General features: G+C 35.8%; 1 protein-coding gene across 1 annotated transcript; it reads right to left on the bottom strand.

Moving 5' to 3' along the window:
* Positions 1-5,585: 5,585 nt before the first annotated feature.
* LOC139899336 (isoamylase 2, chloroplastic-like) lies at positions 5,586-8,048 on the bottom strand. The gene is given in 2 exon segments (XM_071882166.1): positions 5,586-7,492; positions 7,494-8,048. Coding segments are annotated over 2 exon segments (2,451 nt in total). The 3' UTR covers positions 5,586-5,596.
* Between the last annotated feature and the right edge of the window lie 12,299 nt (positions 8,049-20,347).

Below are 20,347 nucleotides of genomic sequence, written 5' to 3'. Positions count from 1 at the left end.
AAAGTGTGCGGAAGCATGTATCAAGTATCCGAATATGAACCTGAGAAACATATAGAAAACTGTCAACGAAAAACGTTGGTGAAATCATAGGTGTATTTGTAAACGTTGTTTTTGAACCACAAGATTTAGTATTCCCATAGTTGATTATCAAAATCGTTTGCATTCCAAAAGTATTGTTCGCGAGCACCCAATTATCAAGACTTAACGTTTCCTTCCATAGAACCCCATCACAATAGTGTTAGAACATACACTGTTTCTCGAAAATATATTTCATCCGTAGACGGTAGCGAACCGTCCGAAATGAGGGTTTGTCAAACCCGTATGGCCACACAATATAAGTTCTCGCTTACACCCTGCAAGTGTAACTAATGATAATCGAATTGAGGATTTTTGTTCTAACTCGCTGTGGAATGTTTGTTTTCCTTGTACTTGTGTTCAAAGTATAAAAGTAAGTAGTACAAAATGTAACAAAGTATATTTCTCAGCCCACAATTTAAAAGTATAAAAAGTTGTTGAAAAGGTGGGACTATGATCTCACCTCGAGTGCACGAGTATAAATGTACTTCACAAAGTAAACGTGTGCATGAAAGTTGCTTAGCCTTGACCTAAACAAATAAGTTGTATCAATTAACCGGTTACGACACAAGGTCGGGTGAAATGTGTTCAATTAGTCCTATGGCTCATTACGACTCGATTATATAGCATGTGAATCACGTTGTCAAGTTTCATGCAAGAATCAAGTATAAAATAAGATTAGAACGATTGTATAAGTGTTTTGTTAAGTTTGACTAAAAGTCAAACTTGGTCAAAGTCAACGAAAAAGTCAACGGGGTCGGGTCGGGTCCCGAACTATTTTTCTGAGGTTTTTATTCATATATAAGCATGTTAGAACAAGTTACATGTGAATCGGAGGTGCGTAGCATAGCAAACATTTTTCGAAATTTGACAAGGTAGGTCAGAACCCAAACACGGCTATTGCCGCGCCGCGGCCAGAGGTGTCGCGCCGCGACATTAGGCGTGGCCTGGTACCTGGTCAGTTTCAAAAGTTCAAGTCTTGATCCAAAATTCAATTTAGCACAAAACGCAAACCGTAAACACTTAGAATACGCATCTTATATCATTGGAAAGCTCTTTTGACAAGGAATACAATTAACTACCTTTCACCAAGCAAAAACATCAATTACAATAACCGAAAACTCGTCAATTGATCAAGAAAGGTTTATTTTCAAAGTTTCAAGTTCGTAAAACGTATTTTATGATTCGGGAATCCAATTTACACATACGATATGACGTTTTGAAGGTAATGAAACATACATTACAACTAAACACTTACTAATAACATTTCATGGCATTCGAAACATCAAAAGCTCGTTTTAAGTCTATCAAATCCTAACCAAAATCCACAAAAATCAATATTCATGTTTTTGAAGTTTTCTTAATCAACCTACGCATCAAATTGAAGCTAGTGATACTAGTAACACAATTAAAACATGAACTTTAATAATTTAACAACATTAACTCATCCAAAATCAAAGATTAAGCACACCCATTTCAATTGTTCATACTAGTTACTCAAAACAACAAATCGAGCAAGTAAATCATATATTCATGCTAGACACGAGCCATAGACACTAACTAACACCATTTCAAATCAAAAAAACACGAATTTAGAGAAATCTAAAGTTTTAGAAATGTTACCCAAACGAGATGAAGTTGGTATCAAATTGTAGAGGATGAAGAGAGGATTCCAAATACGTAATTTGTTTTGATGTTGGCCTCCTAGATCGAATTTAGATGATGAATGATTGAATTGGGTAAATGTGTGTGTGTTCTTGCTAGAGAGAAAGAGAGAGAAATGGAGATGATTGAATGGTGGTGATTGGGGTGGACTAGTTGACCTAGTCAACTAGTTTGCCCCGTGTCAATTTTAGTCCCTCGAGTTTAGAAGCGGGTGCGGGATTTTACCGAACGAATATTTTGAAAACACTCGAGTAAACGAGTGATGTTATAATTAAGTAACGGAAATATTATGAACGTTAGTCAACGGAAACTACGAATTTAGATAACGGAAGATATTATCAAAAAAAAAAAAAGACGGTCGTTAAAATAATTTAACGGAAAAATGCGGGATGTTACACCATACATCCTTACGAGAATGTATTTCACATACAAGGTTTGACTCGACACAACCAAACGATGCGACCTCGAAACATTTATACAACACCACGGTTAAGACACAATAGCCCAACCCGATACCAAGAGCATAATCCCGAGGATCTACCAAATCCCCAATCCACATCCATATTCGAAAGCTACCCCATCGAGCCCAAGCGCTCCTACGCAACTAGTCTATCAACTAGCTAGCTTCACAATCACAATACCTGTAAAAAAGGTAAACAACGAGAGGGGTAAGCTAACGCTTAGTGAATGCAATAATTATACACGTACATATATAATCTACTTACCTGCAAACACTTACACAAATACAGCATACATGCTAGCAATTCAAATATCATACCATCGCAAAGTATAACGCTAAATCTCCATTACCACAAGCTAGCACAAACAATAGCATATATAACCGAACAATATATTATGCTACACTACAACACATAACCATGGTTAACCAATCGTACAAGGGATGGTACTCAAATTTCCCATCGGTGTTCATAACAACTATTAGAGTACTTAACACATCGTACTCTAATCCCACGGGTGGCATCTTAACACGTCGATGCTTCACCCCGGGTGGCGTCTTAACACGTCGACACTTCACCCGTGATAGTCCTTGGAGTGGTATCTTAACACGTCGATACTTCACTCCGAGTGGTGTCTTAACACGTCGACACTTCACTCTTCGTCTTACTTGGGGTGGCATCTTGACACGTCGATACTTCACCCCAGATGACGTCTTAACACGTCGACACTTCATCTGTTACTTTACTTTGAGTGGTGTCTTAGCACATCGACACTTCACTCGTCACGTGAAATGTGGTGTCTTAGCACATCGACACTACACATCTCACGCTACAACAAATAAATACATTATATACCTACGCATATAATTATTCCACTCACCTCGAGATGCCCGCACAAGTCATAACGTAAGTCGCCTCCAAACGCCACCGAGCAAACCTTTACCTATAATACGAATATAGGTATACACATAATCAACATACATTCTCTACAAGAGAACTCGACGCCAACACCCTCAACCAATGGTTTATACCTACCTCCACAATCCGCCCATTAAGACACCTAAAGTGCAAAGTACACCTTTTTATACTTTTAACGACACCCGAAGGTCCAAAACTAACGAGACTAGTTCCCGCATTCCCGAAATACCAAAATACAACAACTTAGCCTTTAAATGCATATTATCTCGTATATTACACAAAAACCCGTTTCATAGTTGACCAAGTTTGACTTTATGGTCAAAATACCAATTTTAACCCGAAATTATTTCCAACGATTACTTTCATTCACAAATGTCATTTAACATTTAACAAAAGTGTTTAACATCCATTTAATCCAATTTAGTGTCATTACCAAATTCGACCCAATCAAAGTCGACCCATTTTGACCTAAGTCTCAAAAACGCCCAAAATCACTAACGACTAGCGATTAACTTTCCAAAACACCCTTTAACACTTAAATCAAACATTTAAACACTCGATTCATCAAATCTTGACCCAAAACATAATTTGACAACAACTAAAGTAAATACTCATTTTGACTAGTAAGCGAGTTCTTATGGACTTCCCAAATCACCAACACACTTATAATCTAGTGATTAAACACCCAAACTATGACAAATACTTCAAATTTCGTCATCTAACCTTAAACCCACATTAATTAGGTCCATACACCCTAACCACACCCAAAATCCCCAAATCTTGCAACTAATGGGGTTTATAACACTAACTAGTCACAAACCCTAACATGAACAAGAATCTTAACAATTAAATTCGGAGTTAGAACTTACCAACACTATCAAAACGTAGCTGTTAACGAGATGAACAACTTTAACACTTGAGGTTTGACCCGAAACACCCTTCTTCTTCTCCAAATAGAGCTCTCTCTCTAAACTCTCTTCTCTCTCTCTAGGGTTGAAGATGAGAGTGTTTGGTGTGTAAATGAGGATAAGATTGAGATTGGATCAGTTTTAGAGGCTCAAACCCGACCCTTAAGTGAAAAGACTCAAATACCCTTCATTAAAACTCAAAATATCAAGAAAATCACCAAAAATGCGTTTCCAGCCGCAATTTGCGCCTACTGGCCGCAAATTACGGCCAGCCGCAAAAGTGGCCGCAAGAATACGCCCATTTAGGCGCTGAAGAACTCCAGCCAGCCGCAAATTGCGCCCACCAGCCGCAATTTGCGCCTGGGCCCTTTTTCGCATTTTTCTGACACTTGTTTTGGTCATAACTTTCAAACCGTAACTCCGTTTTCGACGAATCAAATATCGTTGGAAATGTAATAAGATTTCCTTTCTATTGGTAAGGTTTTGAAATATCAACTCAAACTTTATTTGGGGTCGAAAAGGTATATACACACCTTGTAACTCAAACAACGTCCAGTTTTCTTCGATATTCGAACAAGAAACACGTACACGCTTGGTACACTTCATGCACTCATCGTACAATCATCTTTATACTATTATACAACCAAGTATGAATATTCTAAAGATCAATCACGTACCTCGGACATGTATGATGAAAAACGGGATGTTACAAAAAATCTCCAAAATCTTTTAAAAACCTCAAATTTACCTTCACATCACAATCACGATAAATTGACCCTATTTTAAATTCTACTTTCAGCACATGATTACCCTAGATTATAACGACTCCGGTATCTTTTCAAGTTTAGGAGAAAAATCAAAATCAACACCTAGAAATTATTTTTACAGAAAATAAATCTTGTATATCAATTATTATACAAACGTGATAAACGCATGTAACCTGAATAACATACTTGTTGTAAAACTTCCGAATTGCAGATATTGGCACCTCTTGTTGGCCCAACCATACTTGCAGAGTTGCAGGCCATTAAGACCTTCCATAGTTTCAGTTGACTGGTAGTGCCCCACTTTAACAGTAACTCAAACTAGCTTAAACAAATGTTACTATGCTAATAATACTAAAGCAATATTTATTGCCTTATGTGTTTCCCGGTCTCAAACCATCACAAGATAGCCCAGTGGTTGAGGCCCTGAGTTCCTTGCAAGAAGTCTCAGGTTCGAATCCTGTCTAGGACGAATATTTTGTGATGGCCAGAGAAGGGTTGGAAACAACCAGAGAGCAAACAGGGAAAACCTTCTACCTTTTGTGTTTCCTGAAAATAATCCATGCATAACAAAGAACTCCACTTCATGAATCATGAATCATGAATGACATTCATTATTCATTTATTTGCATTACCAAATAACTATATGAAAATGTAATATTTTTACTTTTCATAATCACAAAAACCTAAATCCTTTATGATAAATAAAAATTAAAGATTTAAAGATCAAGAATAACATTGGAACATACCGGTACAAAGTGTATGGCGAGCGTTAACCATCTAATCTCCTAAAAGTGTATGGCGAGCGTTAACCATCTAATCTCCTAGCCTCAAGCAACACACAACTATGAGCACCCATTTCATAAGTAAGTGATCCCGGTATCTTTTCAAGAACAAGTTCACCCGTCGTAGAAAAAAATTCCGGATAAGGTAGACCCGTGTCTACCAATCAGGCCCACACAAAACCTACACTAGTTGGCGGCAACATCATGGTTGCCGGACCATCTCCGCCATTAAAAGCAGCAAACATGTCACCGGTTGGTTCCTTTTCATCATCTTGGTCAACTCGGTCAACCCTTAAACTCATGGCTTCTTCCCAATTTGGTTGAGATAAGTCCGGACCATACCATACGATATTCTCCACCTTTAAAAACTCCCTACTCTGAAGAAGATCACTTCGTCTAACTTTTAGCGCTTCCAAGAACGAAATGAACTGAATCATTTGATTAGCGAAACCCGTCTGTAACGCTTTCCAGTTGAACGGTTTTCGGTTCAAATAACCCTTACCCCCTGATGACTGACCCCATTCATCTCCCATATTAAGTACAGGTAAACCCAAAGAAATATATAAAATAAATACAAAATTACGAATTTGTTTGAGTCTAGTTTCAAGAACCATTTTATTCTTGGTGGGCCCTTCTTCACCACAGTTCCAACTTAACTCGTTAACGTTACTAAAGCTCACCGTATCAACAAGCGAGAACCCGTTGTTACGTGCCACGTAATTAAACGCAAAAGCAGGCCCACGACCGTTTAAGAATATATCACCGCCTCCACATAACCGAGTTGCAAGATTACTAACAAGACTTTCGCCTTTTATAAAATTTCTGGTGTCACAACAAAACTTTGTGTTCATTTCAGCCCATCTCTTCCAATGAGGAAAGTTGACTTCTTTTGAAGATTTATGAATCGGGTCGAAAGAATCAGCAATAAGTTTGACTTTTGAGAGTATTGGGTCAAACATGATCGCTTCGATTAAAGGTGGGCGAGAAAGATTTTCGCCATCTAACCCACGTAACATTGAATTAGCATTGACGAAACAAAACCCGTCAATATGGTACTCGATCACCCAGTGTCTAAGGCTATCAAGGATCAGTTGTTGAACAACTGGGTGTGCACAGTTAAGGGCATTTTTGTCAATATAATAAGTCGGTTTATCTATTTTGGACAACGATGATTCTGCACACGTATGCGTGAACACAACTTCAAGAAAAACTTCGATCCCATTTGCATGTAATCTCTTTACCATTTCTTTCATAGAATTAGGAGGTCCAAACGAATTATGTGGCGAAAAGAAATGGGAAGGGTAATATGGTCCTAATTTCTTATCAAATGGGACTACTGGTTCTAACAATAGTGCATTAACACCTAGATCTTTAAAGTGGTGTAACTTTTCTATAATCCCCAAAAACGTCCCACCAATATCGTTTGGTAAGTTGCTAGATGCATCTCTCGTGAAGTCCTTTACGTTTAACCGATAAACAATCAGTTTCTCCATGGGAAAATTAGGGCTGACATCATCACTCCAATCGAAACTAGGTTGCCTGCAAATTTTCCCAAGAAAATTTTCTTCTGTTACTTTAGCGTACGGATCTAATAAAACTGAACTCACATTTGACTTTCCTTGACTATCAATTCTACATCGATAACCATAAGACACAAAGTTCATGGTACTATCGAACGATGCATGCCATATGTCACCAGATCGATTCCTGTAAGGATCTAGATCAATCTCTAAAGCAGGCTGTTCTTTTGAACCGTCATCAAATAGGCACAAAATCACACTTTTCGCGGTTCTGGAAAAAATTACAAAATTTATAGAACCGTCAGCTGAATACGAAATACCGAGAGGGGCGGGACGCCCGGATTTTATCCCCACCGGAAAACAGAATTTTGTCTTTCTATGGCTTCTAATTTTCATTTTTTTCACCATTGACTGAATATTTTAACAAGAATGAAACATAAAAAGGAGCTAAGCTTGAATCAAACTCCAATTCAACTGAATTTTTCACAAAAACCGTTTCAAAGACTACAGAATCATTCGACTGTAAAGGTATTAGTGACGATGAATCAAATCTGAATATTCCCCAACTCATAATTAACAAATCATCATCACCATTAAGTTGTAAAGAGGAAACTTCAACGTTAACTCCATACTTGCCATCTTTTAACCTAGTAACAATAACCTTTACATGCCCACCCTTTTCTGTCCTAAATAAATAAGTCGCTAATTTCTCAACTGTTTGAATAATTGGAAGAGTTGAAGCAGCAAAAACTCGTATTATACGATTATTGTACGGACCTTTTAACACATTCTTCACAATCTCTCCAAAAACAAGGCTACACTCAACATCCAATCTTACTAAACGTTGAGAAAATTTTGTACCATATTTACAACTATCAACATAAGTTAACTTGGAGTGTTTAATTGCTCCACTGGTTGCGTAGGGAGACTGAGTTGCAGAAGATAATGAAAGCATTGCCATTTATATATATGAATGAATTGCGCAGCCTATGACCCCGCACATATAACTTGCAGAATTCGTTACTTAGTTCTTGATCTTTCTCTGTTTGTAAATTGTAGTAAGGAGAGTCAGAATTTCGAAATCTAAACAAAAATTTTGGTTGAATGATATAGAAAATCATTTTCAAATGTCTGATTACAATAACAGTATAAAATTTAGGGGAATATTACATAAAAAGGTAACAGAATTTTCGAATTTAGGTACTAAAAAATGATCTTCTTTATAAAAAATAAGATTAAAGTTCAATTTATATAAAATTAAACATAATATGCAACTAAAGTTGAGGTTAATTTGATAACATAATGAAATGATTTTAACAAATTCAAATATGAATCACAAATTTCGTTTTATATTAAAACCCTAACTACAGGTGCACCAGTAATTCAAATTCAATACAAAAGACATCGAAAGTTTTAATTAGTTCGAAAACCTAATTAACATTATCAAGTATAAAATCGGAGAACTACGAATTTTGAAGATCTGCACATAATCATAAAAAAAGGAAGAAAATGATGAGAACAGTGAAAAGAAAATACTTACAGCATTGAGATTTGTAATTAGCTGAATATGTGCAGTAGAGTGAAGATGATGAAGAAAATTAAGTTTGTGTGAATTTTGAGAATTTAAGTTGAAGATAGAAGTGTGGAATTGTGCGAAATTCGAAATTAAATCTCTCTATTTTTGAGGGCCGCATATTTTCATTGAACTTATATTCAAAATATAATTCAACAAATATGTTAAACTTAACATTTCAATTTCAATATATTATTTACTATATTAATCGAGTTAATATCAAACGTGGATTTATTGACAATTCGGGCAAAATTTAAAATACATAATAATTTGTCTATTTTTTATTTATATATATATATATATATATATATATATTTTTTATATATTATCCTTATTTTTAGAATTTTTTCCACTTATAGGTCGGAGGTCCTTTTGAAAGCAATCTCTTTATCCATAGAACATTGAGAGGGATGACTTTCTCTACTCTTGGGAGTGTTTCGCTTCGGGTAAAGAAATAACTTGTCTTTATTCTAAGATGGAGGAACAATTGTCTACATCTCATTTCCCCGTACCTCGCATATGCGGAATTAAGTTTTGTTGTTAAAATCTTACATTTTTAAGGTCCATTTATTTATTTATTTTACTTAGAAACACAAAAAGATCACTTTAAGTTATTTAATTTGAGTTTATAATTCATTTTTATCTTTTAAAATGTGAACGGTGAAGGACACATTTCGATTTTACCCTCAGGGCATCAAAATTCACAGGGCCAATCTTACGTATTACGGTGGTCAATTTGCTAATGATTTGAAGTCTTATTCAGGCGGCTAGTATGAATCGTTCGATATTGATGTGCGCCGTTTTGAGTTATCGAATTTGTTAGCGTTTCTGAAAGTTAATGTACCTTTCGATCACAAACAGGTCTGGTTTTTCAAAGATGTTAACTTTGAGGTCACTCTTCTTACGGATAATCAAGATTGGTATGCTCTACTTGGGCGATCCATGATACGTTCTGAAACAATTGAGGTGTATACTAGGTTTATTGATGATAGCCAGTATATTGTTCATACTAAAGATGAACCTGGTTCTCCTTACATTAGTGGGAGATGAGTGAGTAACGATACGGTCGGAGATGGAAAGTACTTATAATATGGTCGGAGATGTATCTTTCTTAAATAAATATATTTTTCAAATTTAAGAATTAACATGTAATTTTAATTAATGTATTTAATTTGGGATGTTTTAATTAATGTATATTAAGTAATGTTTTAATTTAATTAATTTAATGGATTTTATTTTAATAATTAGTTAATTAAATTAAATTTAAATAGTTAAATATTACAAAAATAAAATAATAAATGCCATATCAGTCTCCACAACACTACAACAATACATTTACCATAGCTCTCTGTCAATCCCACAACAATGTCACATCACTAAAAATTCCTCACACAACACCACAACATTTTATAATGATGAGAGAATAGTCTAATGAATATGGTTATTAGATGTTTGTTTGAAAATCAATATAGAAACGGAATGAGATGTTGGACTTTATTAATTAATCAAAGATCATCACGTACTATAAGAAGGAGATAACATGGTGATGTACGAACATTACCAACTATTGGGAAGTTATCCCACATCGGTCATGAGACAAAACAAATGTATGCATATAAGTCTAAGGAGAAGTCCCACTATCACCAATTGGTTTTAGAAAAGGATGGACTCTTGGACTTATATTGCAGGACATTGTGTTTGAGCTATCGATTTATCAATTCAATCATGGTATCAGAGCTAAGGTAAACGGTTTTACAAAGCGAGTCCAAGTCAGGCCCTATGTGTGTGTAGCCGTCACTAAAAAGAGATCGAGTCAGACCGCTATCGTGCCAAGGGGCGTGTTGGGAAGTTATCCCACATCGGCCATGAGACAAAACAAATGTATGCATATAAGTCTAAGGAGAAGTCCCTCTATCACCAATTGGTTTTAAAAAAGAAAAAATTACTTGGGTAGTCCCTGTGTTTTACAAAAATTACTTGAGTGGTCCCTGTATTTTACAAAATATTTCAAGCAGAGTCCTTGTGTTATTTTTAACATAGGTAGTCCCTGTGTTTTACACAATATTTCACGTGTTTTCGATTCGCGCTTTCTATCACGTTTACGATTCACGTTTCGGTTCGCATTTTTAATTCTAATTTTCGATTTCATTTCGCGTTCGGTTCGCTTTATCGTTTAACATTTTTTCGTATTTTCGTTTCGTGTCTTCGTTTCATGTTTTTAGTTCTCTTATCCGGTTCGCGTTTTTGGTTTGCGTTTTCGATTCGCGTTTCAACGCGGATTTTTGATTTTACTCCTCGTTATTGAATTACGTTTCTGATTCCCGGTATCGTTTCACTTTTTTCACATTTTTGTTTTGTGTTTTCTTTTTCGGTTCGAGTTTCCGAGTGGCATTTTCAAAAAAAAAAGAAAGATGTGAAACGACACCGGGAATCGGAAACGCAATTCGATAACAAGAAGTGAAATCGAAAATCCGCGTTGAAAACGTGAATAAAAAACGCGAACCGGAAAAAATAACTAAAAATGTGAAATGAAAATACGAAACGAAAACTGTAACGACCCTGGATTTTCCAACGTATAATTATTAATATTTGTTATTAATACTTGTGCTTTATTAAATGTATGCTTATACATTTTACTTGTTACCGTATTTAACTTTACATGTCCCGACTTGTCTTTGTGACACACGTACTTTTCACGAATAATATTTTGAATATTATTTACGTTCATGATTAATTATTATTAATCATTTTTAATTAACTAGTGTAAGTAGTTAACTACTTGGACTTTTATTTAAATTATTGCTTACTTGAACTTGGGCTTGTGTTAATGGACTTGGAAGCTCACCCTACTTTCCTAATGGACTAGTTGTGAACCCAACATATTACTAGTAATTCATTAAGCTTAAACTTGGATTAATTAACTTAAGTTGGAGACAAAATACTACAAGCATGCTAGAACTCTTTCCCATACATCTAACTTTAATCCATTTTGAGCTTTCACCTCCTCCCCATGCATGAAAGTAGCATTTGACCTTTCCCTTTGTGGCCACCCAAACCGTCGGCCAAGGTTAGAGGGAGGGAGGTTCAAATCTTTTTTTTTTTGGTTACTTATTTGCAAGCATTCCTTCATTTTACACACACTCCATATTTACACTTTCATTTCTCTCACTTTTTCTCTCAAACTTTGTAAGTAACAACCTTAATTCTTCTTTCTTTTTCTTCCTTAAAACCGCCACTAGTTCATCATCATTTACTAGTTACTTGTTGTTGTTTCTTGTTAATGTTAAAGATCAAGTTTTCTAACTTGTATCTTCATGTAATCTTGGTTACTTTCATCTTTGTTTGATGAAGAACCAAGAACAAGGATCTAAGTTCTATAACTTATGGTTCTACACTTAAAATGTCATAAGATTTAAAGTTCATAAGCTTTATAATCATACTTGTGTTCATGTTTTGTAGACTTGAAGTTTATTTCCTTAAGATCCAAACTTTGATTTGAATCTTCTCAAGTATGAAACAAACATGAACATAAGACTTGTAACTTTAGTTTATTTCTTTCTTTTGTAAGTACTTTAAAGTTGTGATGTTGTTAATTTGGTCAAGTATTACTAGTTAAACTTGATCTCATAATTCTTGAAACTAAAGTTAACTTTATAAGTTCAAGAACATGGAAGTATAACTTTCTAGTTATAACTTCACACACTTATGTTGGATCTAAGTTTGTATAGCTTATGGTCTTCTAATTTTGTTGTAAATAAGAGCTTATAAGTTTACATACATTTTACAAGATGAAAATCTAAGTTTCATAACTTATGGTTTCATTAAAGTGAAGATCCAAGTTCTATAACTTAGGATCTAACTTAAGAACACTAGATCTAGACTTTCTAGTCTAGGATCCTTAAGATCTAGCTAAGATCTAAGTTCTACAACTTAAGATCTTGTTTATTTAGTTTACTTTCAAGTTTATAGCTTAATATTACTATTAGAACTCATGTATGTGTCGGATCTAAGATCTTGATGTAACTTTGGTTCATCAAACTACTTACAACCCTTAATTGATTTGTGCTACATACCATAGACTTACATTAGTTTTATGATGGTCAAAACTTGGTTAAGATGATGCAAACACATCAACGAGTTGTACACTTGAAGCTATACGCATCAAGGATGAGAACCGTGATGAGCATCAAGCACCAAGAACCCACCGGAGAACTTTACCTACTGTTTTTCGGGTCTGATCAATAACCTGGGCTACTGTAAAATTTGATTTCCAGCTAGTTCGGTTCGATTATATGATTTTCCGTTTAGACCTCGCCTTAATCCGAGTTACGGTTTAGGATTTATGGCCATCCGAAAGTCACTACACCCTTTTAACGTTGTGCTGAAATTTCTAACCTACTCGCACTTAAACTGTCACCATGGTCAAACGAAGACGATTTTGATTCTATAAATTGGTCAACCTCTAGGGGACTCATATACGGAGCCATGGCCACTAGTCTCACCTCATTTCAGTTTGTATAGAGGTCGTGGCGACTGAACGAAGTCAGCCTTTAATTCAAACTCTATTCTTGATTGAAACTTACTTTACACTTTTTGATTAATGATGAATGATGATGATATTTAAGACCTAATTTACATACTTTTAAACCTCTGAGAACGATTTACTGACTTAGTAACTTTTGACTTAGGTTGAGGACCTTCCGGACCAACCACTTGCTTACTATTCTCGCGTATTGACTTTTACTACTTTTCACTCTGAGTTATAGCATCCCCTTTTACTTTAACCATTTTGAGAACTGAGAATACATGCGCATTTTATGTTTTACATACTAGGCACGAGTAATTAAACTTTATATATGTGTGGGTTATACAACGGCATAAACTTTCCCCTTAGCTCGGTAACGTTTAGTCATTGGTCTTTGAACCGGTGAACGCGAATCTTAGATATGGATTCATAGGGTTTGACATCCCCACTCGGGCTAGTAGCGCTAGCATTTAATGGGTGTTTAATACTTCGTAAACTTATGCACTCGCCAAGTGTACTTTTATGGGGTGTTATTTACGTTAAATTAGTTACCAAGTGCCCACGGTTATACATATACTTTTCATACTGTTTTGAAACACTGAAATCTCGTGGCCTACCTTACATTACTATTATACTTAAACTATAGCTCACCAACATTCGTGTTGACATTTTTAAGCATGTTTTTCTCAGGTGCTTAAGGTTTGATTTCTTCCGCTGTAGTTGCCATGCTTTGTAGACTCCCGCTGCGCTTAGTAGAGATGTCTTCGCATGAAACATTTATTTTTGCATTCAAACTTTATTACTTTTGAACAATGAAATTGTAACGACCTATGGGTCACGTATTATTATTATTGCCTTCTATTCGTAGAAGCACACTATCGGTTGTAAAACTTTTAATGTTGGTTAAGACGTCACTCCGTTTTATGAATGCAAACTTATTTTAAAACAGCATATAGTGTTTAACCTTGTAATGATCCTGTTGTTGATGATCCGTACACGTTAATTTTGTACGGGGCGTCACATTTGGCATCAGAGCATTGGTTGTAGGGAATTAGGTTGCATTAGTGAGTCTAGACCGGACCGAGTAGGATTCACTAATATGACTAATCTACAACTTGCTAGTTTACTTGTTTCTGCGAAACTTGCTGCATGCTGCTGCTTACTTTTACTGCTATATGTCGTATACTGTTACTTGCTTTCACTACTGCATGCTATTATCTGCTTTCGATTGCATGATACTTGTCATTATTGCCATTCTATTTACTGTTATGGATGATCTAGACTGTCATAGTTACTTTGCCTAATACGTGCTTGCTATATGACTTACTGACATGGAAAAAGTTATTTTTCCTTGTTCAGATGTCGGATGTCCCGCCCGTTATCATTTTGAAGAGCAACTCAGACTCATCCGCCACCTCGCCTGCTACTGCTGCCAACACACAGATCCCGTCATCGACACCCTCCAGCGACTCTGGCGCTTCGTCCTCTGGAGCCAGTAGCCATGCACCGACCCAGTGATCATCTCAGACGGACACGAGGATCCACCGGAGATTCCAGCTCCACTTATCCCAGGGCCTTCGGAGCCACAGCACCATCCCGGTGGTGCTGTGATTCCTGGGGATCATGGGGAGGGTCCGTTCCGTAATGAGCGTAACCGTTGGGTCAGACGCCTTCCTGATGGACGTGTCGTGCTGATCCCGCCTTGCAAATACCGACTGATGACCACCGGTCGAGCAGAGCCACCCTCAGATAGTTCAGACGACTCATCATCCAATGACTTCAGCGAGGATGATTCCGACGAGGATTCTGACGAGGACCCTGAGGAGACACCCGTGCAGCCGCCCTCTACCCCGCCAAAGAAGCGGTATCGGTTCGATGGTACTATTATTCCGGGGGTTAACGGAGGTAGGTCGTTCGTTAACGCACATGGACTGAAGGTTAGAGTTACCGCCCGTAAGCGGCTTGTGCCGTATCCTGCTGATCCATTCATACGTAAGGCTCCTCGTTACACAACATCTACTTCTGGTGCTGGACCGCCTGCACCACCAGCTCCACCAGCATCATCTGCACCACCGGCACCACTGTGACGACTCCGTCAAAACACTTAACGGCTCCGTCACTTGGTCCCACAGCTTGATCGAAACTCTATATGAATTTAATAAAACAACCTTGCATTCTTTATTTAAAAATGATTTCCTATAAAGGAAATCTACTAAAATGTATAAGTTTAGAAAAACTATACAACAATACTTTAACCAAAAGTTGACCAAAATAAAGTCAACAAACAACCACTTTTTAATGTAATAAAATAGAATGCAAGTTAATGTTTAACAAAAGCTGCCATCATAAATATGCAGACTCTCTAAGCACAGCGGAAGCAATCAATCATGAACCTGAGAATAAAACATGCGAGTAACTGTCAACAAAAATGTTGAGTGAATTATAGGTTTAATATTGCAAACAATATTTAATTTAAACAATAAAAATTTATGTTTGAAAACATAAAACTCCTTTTTAAACCACCAAATTATATGCTAGAAAACATATAATAAAACATTATTCCATTTTCCGTGAGCCACCTGGTAACCACTTAACCATTTATTTACCCTTGCCAAACACAATAAATAATATACACCGAACAAGTGTATCTACAACAAAATACGAAGTACTAAACATTCCGATTATAAATTGCTAGCGCGACTAGCTCGAAATGGGGTTGTCAAACCCGATAGATCTATCCATAGGATTCGCGTTCACCAGTAGAAACCAGTGATTACAGTTACCAGACTAGGGAATATTTTTGTTCAACTCACAATGAATAATTTAAACCAACTTCCACATGTGTCCAAAATATAAAATAAATTGCATGTATTCTCATCCCAAAAGATTTAAAATAGAAAAATGGGACTATAACTCACCTTAAATAGCAACTGAAGAAATCTCACAAACAAGCGAACAGCAAGCAAAGTAAAGTGATCAAGAAAGATCACAACGCCGACCTATAAATAAAGCAGGTCGATATAAATAACTAACTTAGGTCAAGTCTTAGTATGATAGCTATTGTACATGTTGCAAGTAGACATAGAACATTACTCATCAAGCATCGGTTTGATTGGAACAGCATAAGGACACTCACTTTCTATTTTTAGAAAGTTTCTATTTTTAGCAGGTTTCCATTTTTGGAAAGTTTCTATTTTAGGAAAGTTTCTATTTTTAGCAGGTTTCCATTTTTGGAAAGTTTCTATTTTTGGAAAGTTTCTATTTTTGGAAAGTTTCCAAATTTAGAAAGTTTCTATTTTTAGAAAGTTTTAAGTTAGGAAAGTTTCCTTATTTAGAAAGTCAACAGAAGTCAACTGAAAGTCAAAGTCAACCGAAAGTCAACTCAAAAGTCAACCTTGGTCAAACATAGTCAACATTAATTTGAAAAGTGTAAATTATAATAATAACATAGGTTATAATGTTAATTTAAGTCAAAAGTGTATAATTATGTCTTAACATAAGTTTAATTAAATAAAATGAATTATTAAAGTTAATATAAGTTGAAATGTTATAATTAGTATAACATAAGTATTTAATTAATTAATTAAATATTAACCATATTATAAATATTATTAATAATAATAATCTTTAAATCATATCATATTTAAATCATATCATAAGTATTAAAAATTAATAATGAATTATTAATTATAGCATAAGTTTCTAATTAAAATTATTAAATCATAAGTATTTAATAATTAAATCATAATTAAATAATAATTAAGTCTTATAATAATTAAATAATTATTTAATCTTTATTATAAGTCTTAAAATAATATCCTCATAAAATAAACTTAATACTTATCATAAGTATTTTTCATTAATAATAAAAGTATTATTAATCATAAGTTTAATTAAAATGTTAATTAAATCATAAGTAATAATTAAATGATATAATAAATATATATCATAAGTCTTAAATGATAATAATTACTTCTTATATCATAAGTAATTAATCAATAATGAAAATCATTATTTTTATCATAAGTTTCAATATTTAACCATAAGTTTTAAGTTTAAAAGTTCATCGGGTCGTATCTTGAGCCCCGGGTGTCGGTTTCGGGCAAGCCACATATGCAACTCCACCTACTCAAACCACCCGACACAATTATGAACTCAAGAACACTCCAAGAACAGTCACCAAGTCGTGACTTACAGCCCTTAAACAATTTGTACCTTTAATCCGCTCAAAAACGTATTTTAGTCATAACGGGTGATCCGTGGCTCGGATTTCGATGACCTGAACATGAAAGTTCATCCCATCATAAGTCCTAACACACTAGTACACCCTAAGGACTCCAAAAATGGTCACAAAGTCGGACCATAACTGAACCAATTCGTTTTCACCATTTAATCTTTACAAAACACCATTTTAATCATATCTTAAGCTCCGGGAATCGAAACGACATGAATCCGGAGTCTAAAATTAATGTCTTGATGAGAGGAACTCATCTAAACAATTTAATTTCACTTTTATATCAGTTACAAAACCAGAAATGAACGAATAAGCTGCTGTCCCAAAATAATCAAACCGAAAACATGTATAATCGAGTAATTCTACGCATACAAACAACATTACAATAACACATAATCATCATACTACTAATATAACATGTAAAATCAGAAAAATAAATGAAAAATTGAAAAGTTAGGGTTAGGGTTTATACCCTAATCAAGAATCGAAGAGTATGATCGTGTAGAGAAGAACGAGAGGAATCCGAATATGATAAAAGCCCTTTGATTTGCTTGCTTGGTTGAAGAAGATGATGAGGATTATGGATGGTGGTGGCGACGGCACTCAAAGGAGAAAAGAGGGAGGAGAAAATGAATGAGAGAAATTAAGGGTTTTGAGAAAATGTTTAAAGTGTAAGTATTATCTCAAAATGAAACAAAATGTGGATATACCCCCTCCCCCTTGAATTTTCGGCTGAATATTGACTAGGGTGGGCCCTTTGTGGCACAAATTTGATAAATGTCCAATAGCTTGTGGCCCGAATGCCCGAACGAAGCCCGAAACGCGAAAACACCGCTACGCGATTAAATATTCGGAGAGATAACGCACACGCGACAAATAAAATATATAAACACTATATATATTCATATGACATCAAAATATCATAATTAAAATAATTAGGACTTAAAAATTCCAAAAGTTCGACCGTTGGTTTGAAAACCGAAAAGATTCGCCGGATAGAAATCCGCGACTCGTAGGAACGTATAATTTAAAATATGAATACAAATATTCATATAACACATAATAATTAATATATTATTACAAAAATAATAATATAGATCATAGAAATGACGTGGCACGAATAACAATTAACGGTCGTTAAATAGTTAACGGTAAAAGATAACGGAAAAAGTAGGGTCGTTACAGTACCTTCCCGTTACGGAAATTTCGTCCCGAAATTTAAGCAGGTGCAGGGGTTGACTCAGCATTTGGGAACAAATGCGGGTACTTCTTCTTCATCTGATCTTCACGCTCCCAAGTGAACTCGGGACCGCATCCGGTGTTCCCTCTAACTCGAACAATAGGAATTTTACTCTGCTTAAGAGTCTTTACCTCTCGGTCCATAATTTCAACAGGTTCTTCAATAAAATAAAGTTGCTTATCAACATGAAGTTCATCAAAAAGAATAGTTTCATTGGGCTCGGCCAAACACTTCTTTAAATTCGATACATGAAAAACGTCACGAATAGCACTGAGTTCTTGTGGCAATTTCAAACGATAAGCCACTGGTCCAACTCTCTCAATAATCCCAAAAGGTTCAACAAAATGAGGATTCAACTTTCCCCCTTTTACCAAAACGTATCAGCCCTTCCAAGGTGATACCTTCAACATAACACGATCACCGACCTGAAATTCAATATCGTTTCTTCTTTTATTGGCATAGCTCTTTTGCCAACTTCTGGCGATTCTCAATCTTTCCTTAATCTGTGCAATCTTCTAGGTAGTCTCGTGAATGATCTCTGGTCATGTGAGTTGAGCATCCCCAACCTCATTCCAACAGACAGGAGACCTACACTTTCTACCATACAGAGCTTCAAATGGTGCGGCTTTAATACTTGCATGATAACTGCTGTTATAAGAAAACTCATCCAGCGACAAATATTTATCCCACCCATTTCCAAAATCAATAACACACGCTCTTAACATGTTTTCTATGTTTGAATGGTCCTTTCACTCTGACCATCCGTCTGTGGATGATAAGCGGTGCTCATATCCAATTTAGTTCCTAGAGCACCTTGTTAGGACTGCCTCAGTCCAACATAATCGATACGGGAACACCATGTCTCGAAATAATCTCCTTCAAATACAAACGAGTAAACTTCTTCATTGAATATGTTTCCTTAATTGGCAAGAAAAGAGTTGACTTAGCGAGTCGGTAACAATCACCCAAATGGTATCATAACCACCCACAACTCCCGGTAACTTCGTAATAAAGTCCATCTTAATACCTTCCCACTTCCACTCGGGAATTTCAGGTTGCACCAAAAGTCCAGACGGTTTTTGATGTTCAGCTTTAACCTTAGCGCAGGTCAAACACTTAGCCACATACGTAGCCACATCAACTTTCAAATTAGGCCACCAATACAGCTCCTTAAGATCATGATACATCTTTCCTGAACCAGGATGAATAGAGTACCTAGACTTATGAGCCTCATCTAAAACAAGTTTTCGTAGATCACCAAACTTCGGAACCCAAAGGCATCCCGCAAAATACCGAGTACCATCGGTTTGTACCTCTAACTGTTTACTCAAGCCTCGGACCTTCCCGTTACAAAATTTTCCTCCTTCAAGGCTTCTTATTGTGCCTCAAGGATCTGCCTAGCGAGGTTTGTTTGAATTGTCATATTCAAGGCCCTAAACCTGCGAGGTTCAGCCCTTTCTTTACGACTTAATGCATCAGCCACATCATTGGCCTTTCCCGGATGATATAAAAGTTCGCAATCATAATTATTTAACGTCTCAACCCATCTTCGTTGCCTCACATTTTAACTGTTTCTGATCAAGAATATGTTGAAGACTTTTGTGATCAGTGTACAATGTACCTTTGACCCCATATAGATAATGTCTGCTAATCTTAAGTGCAAACACAACAGCTCTCAACTC

This window comes from Rutidosis leptorrhynchoides, chromosome 3 (assembly GCF_046630445.1).
Source record: "Rutidosis leptorrhynchoides isolate AG116_Rl617_1_P2 chromosome 3, CSIRO_AGI_Rlap_v1, whole genome shotgun sequence".
Classification (NCBI taxonomy): domain Eukaryota; kingdom Viridiplantae; phylum Streptophyta; class Magnoliopsida; order Asterales; family Asteraceae; genus Rutidosis; species Rutidosis leptorrhynchoides.
The sequence above is the reverse complement of the archived record's forward strand: the minus strand, read 5'-3'. Positions and strand labels throughout refer to the sequence as shown.